Below are 13,964 nucleotides of genomic sequence, written 5' to 3'. Positions count from 1 at the left end.
TAGCTGACGGAAGGAATAAATAAAGAAAAAGGGCATAATAAGGACAAAACTTTAGTGTCATCAGAATATAACTTTTCCTTTCCAGGGAGCAGTATGCCTGCCGTTTTTCATTAAAAAAATCAGAAAAAAAACCTGACAAGAAAGCATTTCGTCAAAAGAGAACAGTGCACGCACAACTCTCCTACAAATCAAAGACTGGGAAAAGAAATGTCAGCATATGATACCGATGAGCAGCTGCAAGAGGAGTAAGATTATATCATGGGCCCAACGGTCAGTCACGATATTATACGATAAGTCGATAGATTAGGATCAATCAATGAGATCACACACACACACACACAAGAAAGTAAGAAACACGTACGAGCGAGGTCTGGGAAAGGAGTCTGGGTCTGAGGGACACTGATGACCACAGTGACCCTTGTGGCCAAGAACAGTCGGTCACTCAAGAGTCTCAGAAAAAAATCATGGCAAAGCAAGGGCACAGTCAGTGTCAGATAAAGAAAGAAGATGAACAGTTGCCTAACTCGTCATTGCCAACCGGTGCAACACACGAAGAACACGCGGCACAGTGCACATGCAAAAATGTAGTAAAATCTACCCCAAACGCACCAGTGAATTCTAGACGACTGCAATGCGTGCTACTCCGATGATTCCAGTGCATTTGCACATCAGAAATTCCTGTGCAGGCAGCGTACCCAAGTCAAGAAAGGATCGCCTTGCAGCTGCACACAGCACACGCATAGATTTCAACAGAGCACTCGATGGGCACTGAATCGAAGAACTCCACCGTCGCCGCACCGATGATGAACCGACCAATCCTGACGACGGTGCATGCTGCTGCCGCTGCCGCCACTGCCAGAAGAAGAAGAAGCAGGTGAGGGGCTCCCCTCCCTCATCGCAGAGGTGGGAGACCACAGCAGGTGATGGGGACAGATGAGAGGTCCAGCACAGCAAAACAACAAGCAGAAACGATCGATAAAAACAGAGGAGAAATAAAGGCTTTCTTTGTAGTGGGATGGAACAGTGCTGCAGTAGTGTATCGGGAGGAGCCCTCCAAAAGTAAGATGCCAAGATAAAAAGGTGAGAGAGCCTGAGAGACCATGGCCACCCTCAGGGCCAAGTGGACTACGGCATCACAGGCTGCAGCTCGGTGGCCTCCAGATCAGAGCTTCCTCCACGCCTTTTTGGCAGTGCTCCTCTCCTGCTGAGCCTCACATCAGAAAAAAATCATTTCTGTTCTGTTAAGGAAAGCCTCTTCAGAGCAAAAACAAACGATGTTACACACAGCAATGGTGAAGTTAGATCCCAGGGATGAACAATTTCTTATGGCCCTACCCGACTGTTCTGGAGAAGTGGCTGTTTCAGAAAGGTCTTGCGCATGCAGGCAGGCAAAAGCCTGCATGGAATGAAACGAAGACTTCAGCATGGATGATGAGGGTCGCACAAGAGAAGCCACTCACAATGGGATGATCCAGGATTGTTAGATATGGTAAAGGATGAAACTATGCCGTGCAAAAAAGGAGCAGCATGTCCTACCATCCCGGTCAGTTGTCATTCTTCATATCAGCGGTATAGCACAACTACATGAGTGACTGCCACAGCGTCAGAACCTTTCTTGATCAAGTAATCACGATTTCAAGAAAATTTCCAGTCGGAGATAATGGAGAATATGTTGACCTGACAGCACTCGACATTCAAAACGATGATCAAAGCTTTTAAACATTGCACATCGTTTCAGCTGTACGGCCAGAAAAAATGATGAACCAGTGTACAAAACTAAGGTCAGCTGAGGACTGCAGATTCACACACAAAAAAAGGCTTTCTCTCATCTGGCTCAAGCAGCTCTAGAGGGTCGCTCCTTTACAAGGACAGGGCTGTGCAGGCACTCATGCAGTAGTTGGTGTGTGCTGGGTTGCCTGTGCTGTAACATGTAAGATCTTTTTCTGTGCTGGTGATAATGGCTGACAAAAAAGGAGGGATGGAGTCTTCTGTGCCAATGATAATGGCCGGCAGAAAGGCTAATGCTTTTGACATCAGGACAGAAAATATACGGAAGAAACTAGATGGAGACTTTACCAGGATACCCATTTGCCAAATAGTAATCAACCAGTTGAAATTATAGAATACACCAGCTGTTTAATGGACTACAAAGTGGAATTTTCATTCTAAGTTACTAAAACCAAGGCATTCTAAGTTACTAAAAACTAAGGCAGTTGGAAGGCTAAGTACTAATCCATTGGCGGATGATTGGCACTTCTAAACTCAGTTCTAAGTAGCCTACTCACATATATAATATCTTGGGACAATTATCATCATACCATAAATGAATATACACTTTGCCAAAATACCGTACTGAGTGTGTCAATGATTTGTGGGACCAGACCCCACTTGTCATTGACATAGCTCAATGGCATTTTGGCAAACTAGAATTTCACTAGTGGTATTTTGGCAATTTGCCCTAATATATTTCTTCCAAATACCACGCGGGGTTTATTCTAAAAAAATTGATTATTTTCAATCAATATTCTATTGGCAAAGCGATAGCCAAAAAAGAAATACCGTCTGACGAAATGGAAAGTCCTATGCGAACCCAAAGACTTGGGTGGATTAGGGATAAATGACCTTGACATCCAAAATACTTCTCTCATATGAAAGTGATTATACAAGTTACTAACTGAGGATGGGACATGGTAAGAATTGCTATGAAATAAATACATGGGATAAAACCTCTTTCGCAAGTTGAAGGAAAATCATGTGATTCACACTTTTGGGCCAAACTTATGAAAATATAAAGTATCATATCCCGATATGGTCTTTTTAATATAAAAGACAGTTCTAAAATTAGATTATGGGATGACACTTGGTTAGGCACCTCACCACTGAGACTCCAATATCCTTCACTATATAACATAGTGCGAAACAAACAAGACTCAATAGCTAATGCGATGGAGTCATCTCTCGCAAATGTTTCTTTCAGGTGGGACTTGAATGTCCCAAAATTAGTCGTATGGAATGAACTGTTGACTCGTCTCACCAACATCACGTTGTTTATGGACCGAGATGTGTTTAAATGGAGCTTAAACGAATATAAAAAATTCATAGTTAGCTCCCTGTACAAGGCTGCAATGTAAGGAAATGAACCAATCCAGAATAGTAAAATATAGAATCTAAAGCTACCATTAAAAATTTAAATTTTCCTATGGTATTTTAATTAAATTTTCCTATGGTATTTTAAAAAGGGGGTTCTGTTAACAAAAGATAACCTAACGAAAAGGCAATGGTTAGGAGATCAGAAGTGTTGTTTTGTCACAAACTTGAGACAATTAAACATCTTTTTCTTTGATTTTCGTTTTGCACGTTCAGTATGGCTAATAGTTCAGGTAGCATCAAATCTTTACCAACCGCAAAGTGTTCAAAACATGCTTAGGAACTAACTTCAGAGTTTTAGTAAAAACTTGAAAGGCTATATACTAATGGCAGCAGCCACATTTTGTTGGTCACTATGGCTATGCAAGAATGACATTGTCTTTAACAAGAAGAATTATGTTTCTTCTTTACAAGTTATTTTTACTTGTACACATTGGCTCCGTCGTGGTCTGTACTACATCGGTAGCAGCATCGCGAGATAGTTACTATAGCATGTATATGGCTAGAGCGGGCGGCTAGGGAGATCTTTACCCAGTTTGGATAACAGTCTATACTCCGTATCCAAACCTAAGTCGAATAACCTTGCCTAAGGAGATGTGTTTCCATCTTGTTAGAACCTTAATCATATGTCTCATGTAACACACTTGTTTGTTAGATTGTGGCTGCGTGCATCTCAGTATCAGAGGTCAGGAGAAAATTCTGGTATGATTATATCATCTGATGTAATGACCAAAATTAATAAAGCTCCCTTTTCCAAAAAAAATATTCAGACATCTACGGCCAAGTTTCGCAATTGGAACCCAGGCCATTATCCATCACAAATTCCAGGATTCAGCCCAATGTAGGTAAATGTGAAAGGTAAACACATTTCATGTATAACACTACCATGGAATTCTGATACATGAAAGGAGAATTTATAAATTGGAATTTGAAAAGCATCAAAACTTTAAAGCTCACAAATTCTATCATGTGTAGTTGACTGCCCTTTTGGTTGGGTGCCCTGAATATCATACTTCCAAACATGACAGAATTATAGTCCTTTTCTTGGAAAGAAAATGCAAAAATCTAGTATATGAAGCGCATGAGGTATCTATCCAGTTTAATTATGGTCTGTAACTCATCTGATTGATCAACAGAAATAAAATGCTATTTATAGTTAAAATATGCATAGTGGTCAGCCAAAGCATCAAAAAGTTGATAAGCACGGCAACCTTTCTTTCTCAAGAAGCATAAAAGAATTCCATAGAAAAAGAAAAAAGAAAGAAAACAAAAGGCAGCAGCCTATACCTTCAGGACATCATATTACTGTAACACAGATGATAAAAGGTAGGAAATTCTGGCTAGCAGTATCGTAGAGGCTTCCAGCCGGCAGAGGCTTGAACCAGTAAATACTTGATGACTTGTTTCTTTTACTAGACTGGTCAGTGTTTTGTATATCGGTCCAGTCCTCCATTATTAGGTAATTAGGCAGTTAAAAAGCATGACTTAGTTATCTTAACACATGAAGAAACTTAGACAAGAATGAATAATTGTGACATTCTATATTAAACTTCAGTAAAATATAGTTTGAGAGTGTTGGTGAGCATGCAATGATTTCTCAACAAATCCAATCTAACTTCCAAGTAGAGTTATGAACAAGACATAGAAAAACCATAAATTTTGAAATATGTCCAGGATTAACAGCAGCATGTGTAGTTTGTAAGCATAAAGCAAGCATATACTTCTACAAATCCTAGACACCAAAAAAGTGGACGTCCTAACACGCACACCTATGAATTTGCAATATATTATGCGCCGCATGGAGCCAATAGAAAGCTACTTTTATCAGTTAGAAATTTAGAATCTGAGGGCAACCCAAATGATGGAATATAGGATCTTTAGGGAGCGTCAAATCACACTCACCATGTCACGTGACCCCCAAGAGCTCCCTCTCTTACCTATAAATGAGAGGCAAAAGCCACCAAACCAGTAGGCAACCAGGACAAAGTGGCTCACTCTTGCCTGTACTAGTTTTCTCTTCTTCTCCTTCTCCTCATCCTTCTTCTTCTTCCTCCAAACAGACTGGAGTTCATCAAGGATATCATCCTGAAACTGGAGCCAACAGGCACACTAAGGAAGAAGAGCACGAAGACCGGCTCCCAGCAGATACAAGGTAGGAGAACAGCGCTAGTTTACTGTCATCATATCGCAGGGTCAACATGGTGACAGTAAGAGAAGAGGCACGCAAGGGGCCATGGACAGAGCAGGAGGACCTGCAACTGGTATGCACTGTCCGTCTGTTCGGTGAACGTCGTTGGGATTTCATTGCCAAAGTATCAGGTTTGAGGGGTGGGGATCCAAAAATTAGGTACCTGAATTGAAAGTCTTTCGCGCGAAGTCGCAACAGGAAGTATCAGCTGCTCTAACCGTCTTCTTGCTTTGGCTTCCCCCCTCTGTATCTCCATGCAGGACTCAATCGGACAGGCAAGAGCTGTCGCCTGCGGTGGGTCAACTACCTGCACCCTGGCCTCAAGCGTGGGCGCATGTCTCCCCATGAAGAGCGCCTCATCCTCGAGCTTCATGCTCGGTGGGGAAACAGGTTTGATCCAAAAGATGATCCAAATAACATGAAGATAATTTTCTCTAATACTTGAAGTGATATGTTTGATAATTTCTGCTCAACAGGTGGTCCAGAATAGCACGTCGCTTGCCAGGGCGTACTGACAATGAGATCAAGAACTACTGGAGGACACACATGAGGAAGAAAGCACAGGAGAGGAAGAGGAACATGTCGCCGTCATCGTCCTCATCTTCACTGACTTACCAATCCTGCTGCCCAGATACACCATCAATCATTGGGACGGAGGGACAGGAGCTTCATTGTGGCAGTGGCTGCATCACAAGCATCCTGAAGGGCACCGCTCCCAACATGGATGGATATCCCATGGATCAGATATGGATGGAAATTGAGGCACCGGAGGCGCCCTCTGGGGTGGATTTCGATGGAGGGAAGGATCACACATGCAGCAGCCTCTCCGGACCACTGCTGCCATCTGCTGCGTGGGATTACTATTGCCCCCCAGAGGCCTGCTGGAAGATGGATGATGAGATCAAAATGGCACCACAATTTGCTTATAGTGAAGGAGTTGGCCCCTGTTTTTGAGGCCACATATATTGGGTCAGATTACTAAGTTATATATCTACCCAGCAGAAGTGAAGTGCTTTTGTAGAAACATGCTTTAGTATGGCTCTACGCATGTTTTCTATGCATCTATCTAGTGTGCAAGACAAGCATATGTCACTTTGTCCTTGACTCTAGGGTATGAAAGGGCAAGGGTACTCTGCATTCACAACATAATCAGTTATCTTCAGTGAGAATTTTCTGTTGTTCATGAATAAATGTAATATGGTTAGATGATTTTAACTTGAATTATTTTACAGGTTGAGACCAGAGGCTGTAGGTAAGGTGAAGATTAAGTCGATCTAGTTGAAAATATGGTCTAATTTTAACCCATCTATCTAAAGCAGTGAAGAATGCATTATACAAGTGGATGGGCCGGTTCATGGCCTGACGCAGAGAACAACCAAAAAAGAAGCCAATTGACATAATCAAATTAGTGCACTGATAGATTTGCAACCTCAATGTATATTTCCATAGTACCAACTTGGCAACTTGCAAGTCATGGGATTAGGAAAGAAAAGACCTACCTATCAGGAGCCACTAAGTCTCGGGGTAAAAGTACTGCAGTCTAATCTAACAAAAAAGGAGGGGCAAAAGACTAACTCTACAGTTCGAAGTGTATTAGACAAAACTCTAGATTCAGAAGCTTTTCTCTTAATCATAATCTTTCATACCTGTGATAATCTTTTTCATTTTGTGCACCACAGTTCCAGTTCAATAACAAGTACTATGACTGGATAAAGTAGATTTCAGAGTGCATAGTATATAGAAATAATTAGCAAATTTCCTCTAATAATGCAAGTCCAAAGAACAAAACAGATTATTTATACAAGAAAAGAATTAAAAATGCAAAAAAGAACCTCAAGTAAAGCAGAGGATTCAAACAGATGAGAGCAATGACACTTATATCTGCCGAATGACTAAATAACCACTAGACTTCTGAATGCATGGCAGACAGAAAAAAGCATATGTTTGTGTGAAATAAGGTAGAAACTTAGATTCTACTATTCAATTCATGATCCTGACCTGACAACCTTAGTTTCAAGGAAATATTTGTGTATTCATATATGCTACTCCCTCCAATCCCAAATATAAGTCTATTTAGGTTTATCCTAAGTCAAAAAAAAATTTGCTTTGACCATCAATAGTTAAAAAATCATATAGATTGAAACAATAAGCTTGATATTACTTGATCCATCATGAAAAATACTCTAATAATATATATCTCTTTCTATTTGAAATAATCTAATTTAATAGATATTGTTAGTCAAAGTGTCATACTAGAGACCGTGTTGATATCCTAATGGACTTATATTTTGGATCAGAGGGAGTACATGAAGTTTGAGACAATTACGTTCTTGCACTGGTGAAATATAACATAACAATCTGTTTCAAAATAAAATGACAGTTTCTTTTAGAGGTCTCCAAGAACACACTATGACAATTTATCTGCACTGTAGTATATTGGTAGCAAGGATAGAGTACTTACCATGTTTGGTCCCGTAATGACTTATCTTCTTAATTTTGGCAAGACCAAAGCTATACATCCACCAACTGTTCACCAAAGTGTGCAATATTTGACCATAGAAGTGCATATCGATATTTCAAAGTGGAGGGAGAAAAGATTTTTATCTAAGCATGACAAATCTAGTCCACAGGAAAGTTCTGAAACACACCAAAAACAGCAGCAGCAAGCAAAGGCCGTATGTTTCTTTCGTGGAAAGCAATATCATTTGCACATCGGATCCCTGGCTTATACACCCTTTCATACTACGAAAGAATTATGAGGATCTATGATTTGCAAGGAGATGACAAAATAAGATAAGAGTGAGTGGGCTGCTTTTTATTCTTTTTGTTCCTTTCGAAAAAGAATCACCACTAGAATTCAATAAGAAAGCTAATTTTGCACGTTAGTAATTAGCCTTGAATGTCAAGCACACAAGGAAAAAGGAACTTCACTGCGATACGGGAATTAAAGGTGCTGATAAGTGGCATGCATCGAGAATTTTGTAGCCATCTACTTTGGTGAAACTGATGTCCAACAAATTAACCACAAGTCATCTTTTAATTGAAAAAAAAGGCTAGTGCTTAACCACCTGGACACGAGCATTGCTGTCATATGGTGCCTTCGGGAAAATGAATAACTGAGGGATATGAAGAGTTGTGTTTTCCCCACTTTCTGTATTGCTTTCTATTCCCCACTTATAACATGCTTCATTTATAGACTCTAGTAATGTCCATAGAGAGGTTACTGGCAAAATCTAGAAGGGCCCACGACCATTAAAAAATAAACACAAGTATAATGATATGATGCATTACCGATGTTATGCAAGGTAGTAAAGAAGATACACAAAACACATGGCATCCATTTCTGGCAGATCCACTTATCACATGGAAAGGAGTTCACAGCAGCAAGGAGCAAACAGACACCGATTCCCTCCTTGTCTTTAATTGAAAGGTACATGCAAGGTCAGAAGCGACAACATTTTTTTCTCTTTTTAGGGGGAAGGATGACTAGATTATCAAGTTTGTATGGTGCCATCTGTTAGTCGCTGAATTCTTACTCTTGGTAGTAGCTGAATTCTTACTCTCATCGAGAGAGGATGACACTAGGAGTTAGGGCAATTTTTTCTTTATTTCTCACACAAATGCCATGCCAACCTGAGGGGTTGGAGATACATATTTATAGGCTGCTAGCCAGCCAAGCATATGCTAAGATGCTGTCCTAGATGCTGTCCTAGCTGTCCTAGATGCTAAGATGCTGTCCTAGATGCTGTCCTAGCTGTCCTAGATGCTAAGATGCTGTCCTAGATGCTGTCCTAGCTATCCTAAATGCTAAGATGCTGTCCTAGATGCTGTAGCCCTAGAAAGGACCACAAAGACCAGCCAAGGACCACAAAGACTTATCCCATCATTCTCCCCCTAAGTCTTGTGCGTCGTCTTGTGGGAAAGTTGAACCATCCCGGTCCTGGAGCAGAGCTCAAGGAACTTGATCCTCCCAAGAGGCTTGGTAAGCAGGTCCGCGAGCTGGTCCTTGGTGTTGATGTAGCTCGCCTTGATGCTCCCTTCCTCCAAACAGCCTCGGATGAAGTGGTACCTCACCCGGATGTGCTTACTCCGTTCATGGAAAACGGGGTTCTTTGCCAGGGCCAGAGCGGACTTGCTGTCCATCCTGAGCTCCACCGCTCTAGTGTCTCTGCCGAGGAGATCACCAAGCAGTCGAGCGAGCCAGAGCGCCTGAGTTGAAGCGGTGGAGGCCGCTATGTACTCGGCCTCGCAGCTGGACAGGGCCACCACCTGCTGCTTGACCGACTGCCAGCTAACGAGGCACTTGCCGAGGAGGAAGAGGATCCCGCTCGTGCTCTTGCTGGTGTCGATGTCGCCGGCGTGGTCACTGTCGCTGTACCCGACGAAGTGTGCCGCCCCAGGGCACCTAGGGTAGTAGAGGCCGTGGTCGAGAGTCCCCGCAACGTAGCGGATGATTCTCTTCACAGCCTGCTGGTGCTCCGTCGTCGGTCGCTGCATGAACCGACTGACGTAGCCGACGGAGAATGCCAAGTCCGGCCGTGTGTGGGCGAGGTAGCGAAGGCTCCCCACAAGACGCCGGTACTGCGTAGCGTCCACCTCCTCCGTCGTGCTGTCGCGGCTCAGCTTCAGCCTCTCCTCCATCGGAGTGAGAGCTGGGTTGCAGTCGGTGAGCCCAGCTAGCTCAACGACGCGCTTGGCGTAGGCGGTTTGTCGAAGCGTGATCCCGGAGTTATCCTGGTGCACCTCGATTCCCAGGTAGAAGGAGAGAGGCCCCAGGTCACTCATCTGGAAAGTGGCCTTCATCTCTTCCTTGAATGCCGCCACCTCCGCATCCTTGGTGCCGGTGATCACCAAGTCGTCGACGTAGACACCCACCAGCAGAGCATTTCCTCCACTGCCCCGTCGGTAGATGGCCGCCTCGTGCGGGCTTTGCTCGAAGCCCATCCCCTTTAGCGTGGAATCCAACTTGGCATTCCACGCCCTCGGCGCCTGCCGCAAGCCGTAGAGGGTCTTGCGCAGGCGGAGCACCTTGCCCTCCTTGCCGGGGATCGCCAATCCCGGCGGCTGGTGCACGTAGACCTCCTCCTTCAAGTCGCCGTTAAGGAACGCCGACTTGACGTCCATGTGATGAACACGCCAGCCCTCCTGGGCAGCTAGCGCAAGGAGGAGTCGCACGGACTCCATCCGTGCCACGGGAGCGAAGGCGTCGTCGAAGTCGACCCCCTCCTGTTGCACGAAGCCTTGTGCCACCAAGCGAGCCTTGTGCTTGACGATGGGGCCGGCTTCATCCCTCTTCAGCTTGTACACCCACTTAAGGGTGATCGCGCGGTGACCACAAGGAAGGTCAGCAAGCTCCCAGGTGCGGTTCTTCTCAACCGCATCCATCTCCAACTGCATCGCGGCGCGCCATGCCGCGTGTCTCTCGGCCTCTGCAAACGACCGAGGCTCGCCGTTGTCACACGCAAGGTGCAACTGCGCCTCCAGGTCGTGAGGCACCAGTCCCGGCACCGGCTGGTCGCCGAGAAGGTTCTCTATCGTACGGTACCGCAACGGCTCGCCGTCGTGGTACGCGTCGATGCGCTCCTCGTCGTGAGAGAGCGGAGTAGCGAGCTCAACCGGGCTGTGCTTGACACGAGCTGATGTTGGAGTAGACGTGCCCGGAGAGGTGCCTGTCGGTGCTGGTGCCAGCTGTGGTGGAGCCAGCGAAGAACTCATCGCAGCCGAGGTCCTGGCTGGAGAGTGTGGTGCTGTCGGGGTAGCAGGCGCCGGGGTCGGTGAAGGCTTGGGGACTGGGGTAGACGTGCTCGTCGAAGAAGAGCTGCCTACTCCCCCAGCTTCCTCGAAGTGGACGTACTCGACAGTGAAGTCGTCGTACGTTGGAGCCGAGCCGTCGTCCACCGCCTTGTCCCACGCCCATCCTCGCCCTTCGTTGAACACAACGTCGCGCGCCGTGCGCACACGCTGTGTCTTCGGGTCGAGGATGCGGTAGGCCTTCGAGCCCTCCGCGTAGCCGATGAACACTCCCGGAGTGCTCCTGTCGTCGAGCTTGCTGATGTGGCCAAGCTCCTTGGCGAACGCGAGGCAGCCGAAGACTCGAAAGTGGGAGACCGCCGGCTTGCGCCCATGCCAAGCCTCGTACGGCGTCCTGCCGTCGAGCGCCTTGGTAGGCGAGCGGTTGAGGATGTAGACGGCCGACACCACCGCCTCTCCCCAGAAGACAGCCGGCATCCCCCTCTGTTTGAGAAGGGCCCGAGCCATCCCCACAACCGTCTGGTTGCGTCGCTCGACGACGCCGTTCTGCTGCGGGCTGTACGGCGTGGAGTAGTGGCGCTGAATGCCCTTATCAGCGCAGTGCGACGCGAATTCAGCCGCCGTGAATTCGCCGCCGTTGTCGGTGCGCAGCATGCGCAGCTTGCGGCCGCACTCCGCCTCCGCAGCAGCCTGCGCACGCCTGATGGCGTCCGCAGCCTCTCCCTTGCTGCCGAGGACCATCACCCACATGTAGCGGGAGAGGTCGTCGACGAGTAGCAGGAAGTAGCGTCGTCCTCCCGGTGTGGCCGGTGTCACCGGACCACACAAGTCCCCGTGCACAAGCTCGAGCCTCTCCTTGGCTCGAAAGCTCGCCCGCTGGGGAAAGGGGAGTCGCCTCTGCTTCGTCAATACGCAGACGTCGCAGAGCTGCTCCACATGGTCGAGGCACGGTAGGCCTCGCACCATCTCCGTGGCACTGAGCCGCTTCAGGGCCTCGAAGTGAAGGTGCCCGAAGCGCTCGTGCCACTGCCACGCCTCGTCATCCCGACGAGTAGCGAGACAGAGGGGTTGTGCCACCTGCACGTTAAGGACGTAGAGTCGATTTGCGCTTCTGGTTACCTTGGCAAGAAGGCAACGACGGCGATCCCAAATCCACATGACTCCATCCTTAACCACCACGCGCGAACCGTTCTCATCCAGCTGTCCCAAGCTAATGATAGAGTTCCTCAACGCAGGGATGTAGTAGACTCCGGTGAGCAGCCTGTGCTCACCAGACGCGGCGGTGAAGATGACGGAGCCGACGCCCTTGATCTCCACGCCGGAGGCATCCCCAAACTTGACGGACCCTCGGACGCTAGAGTCAAGCTCGGTGAAGAACTCCCGTCGACCGGTCATGTGATGGGTGGCGCCGGTGTCGAGGCACCACCCGTCAGTCTTGTCGTTGCCGGAGCCGTCGCCGAGGAGGGCGTGTGCTTTTGGCTCGTCAAGGTGGAGAGCCGCTGCGGCCGGTGCCGCTGGAGGTAGCTCGATGCTTGCATGTGCCATGAACAGAGCCGGCTCCTCCTCCTCCGCCTGTGCGACATGGGCCTGGCCGCGTCGTGGCTGTCGACAGTCCTTGGCCCAATGGCCAAGCTGGCCGCAGTTGCGGCAGGTGTCGTCTCGTGCTGGCTTGTACTTGCCAGCGGCGCCGCCCTGGGCGCCTCCGCGGGCATCACCCTCGGCACGTCCTCGCGCCCCGGCCTGGGCGTCTCTGCGCGCCTTGCGCGGCTCCCCCTTCTTCCGGTCACCTTGGCAGGCAGCCCACTGCTCCCGAGTGAGAAGGAGCTTCCCGCCAGTGGTGATGGGCCCCGAGAGAGACTGTGGCTCATCGCTGTCGACGACCTTGAGTCGACATATCGCCTCCTCGATCGACATCGTGGAGAGATCCAGCAGGGACTCGATCGAGCGAGCCGTCTGCTTGTACTTCTCGGGGACGCAACGGAAGAGCTTTTCGACAGCTCTCTCCTTGCCGTAGGTGTCATCGCCGAACTGCACCATCTTCTGCAACAGAGTGTTGAGACGGAGAGCAAAGTCATCAACGTCCTCACCTGGCTTGAAGGCCAGGTTCTCCCACTCCTTGCGAAGTGCCTGCAGTGTGGACTTGCGGGCGCGGTCGCTGCCGATGCGTGCCGCAGCGATGGCGTCCCAAACCTCCTTGGCAGTCCGCTTATTGGTAAGCGAGAACTGCATCTCGAACGGGACTGCAGCGATGAGGGCATCCAGCGCCCGTCGATCCTGGTCGTAGTCGACGTCGCCGTACCGGACTGCCTCCCACATGTGCCGCACCTGGAGCTTTACCCTCATCACCGCAGCCCACTCGACATAGTTGGTCTTAGTGAGGGTAGGCCACCCACCGCCGGGGCCGACGTCCCTGACAACAGCCTGGAGCCCGTGGTAACCACGGTACCGATCCGGGGAGAGAGAGCCACGCTGCCTGTGAAGGCCGCGCTCTCCATTGACCCGTCCGCCACCGTTGCCGTGCTCACCCCCTCCAAGAGCGCCACCGCCGAGCTCGCCTCCTCCAAGAGCGCCACCGCCGTGCGCGCCTCCTCCAGGAGCGCCACCGCCGTGCGCGCCTCCTCCAGGAGCGCCGCCGGCGCGTCCGCGTCTGTCTGGGCTGCCGCCGCGCTCGTGGGCGTGCGCGGCTGCCCACTGCGCCGCCCGCGCTCGCGCTGCCTCCCTCCCCAGCAACTCGAGGTCCGCGTTGGCGCTGTCGTCAGCAGAAACGGAGCTGCTGATGCTGCCGCGCAGAGCCTCGACCTCTGCTGCCGCCGCACGCACTGCATCCGCCGCAGCCGCTGCTTCCGCCTCCGCTCTGGCTGCTGCCAGCTCCGCCGCT

General features: G+C 48.6%; 1 protein-coding gene across 5 annotated transcripts; it reads left to right on the top strand.

Moving 5' to 3' along the window:
* Positions 1-5,102: 5,102 nt before the first annotated feature.
* Positions 5,103-6,572, top strand: LOC133906402 (myb-related protein MYBAS2-like). Of its 5 annotated transcripts, none has more exons than XM_062348293.1 (3): positions 5,103-5,299; positions 5,596-5,725; positions 5,812-6,572. In XM_062348293.1, the coding sequence occupies exons 2-3, from the start codon at positions 5,670-5,672 to the stop codon at positions 6,287-6,289; spliced, it is 534 nt and encodes a 177-aa protein (XP_062204277.1). In that variant the 5' UTR covers positions 5,103-5,299; positions 5,596-5,669; the 3' UTR covers positions 6,290-6,572. The 5 variants fall into 5 exon arrangements, with proteins under 5 accessions (XP_062204277.1, XP_062204275.1, XP_062204274.1 ...); XM_062348291.1 differs by having other exon boundaries at positions 5,103-5,408; XM_062348290.1 differs by having other exon boundaries at positions 5,103-5,466.
* The last annotated feature ends 7,392 nt before the right edge of the window (positions 6,573-13,964 follow it).

Source organism: Phragmites australis, chromosome 23, assembly GCF_958298935.1.
Source record: "Phragmites australis chromosome 23, lpPhrAust1.1, whole genome shotgun sequence".
NCBI lineage: Eukaryota > Viridiplantae > Streptophyta > Magnoliopsida > Poales > Poaceae > Phragmites > Phragmites australis.
The sequence above is the reverse complement of the archived record's forward strand: the minus strand, read 5'-3'. Positions and strand labels throughout refer to the sequence as shown.

What these genes read in the sequence shown, in the direction of transcription:
- LOC133906402 (XM_062348289.1), top strand. Translation starts at nt 5,346, where the DNA reads ATGGTGACAGTAAGAGAAGAGGCACGCAAGGGGCCATGGACAGAGCAG. An exon ending in CAAAGTATCAGGTTTGAGGG is followed by an intron (nt 5,476 to 5,595) that starts GTGGGGATCCAA and finishes ATCTCCATGCAG; the next exon opens with GACTCAATCGGACAGGCAAG. An exon ending in CATGCTCGGTGGGGAAACAG is followed by an intron (nt 5,726 to 5,811) that starts GTTTGATCCAAA and finishes TCTGCTCAACAG; the next exon opens with GTGGTCCAGAATAGCACGTC.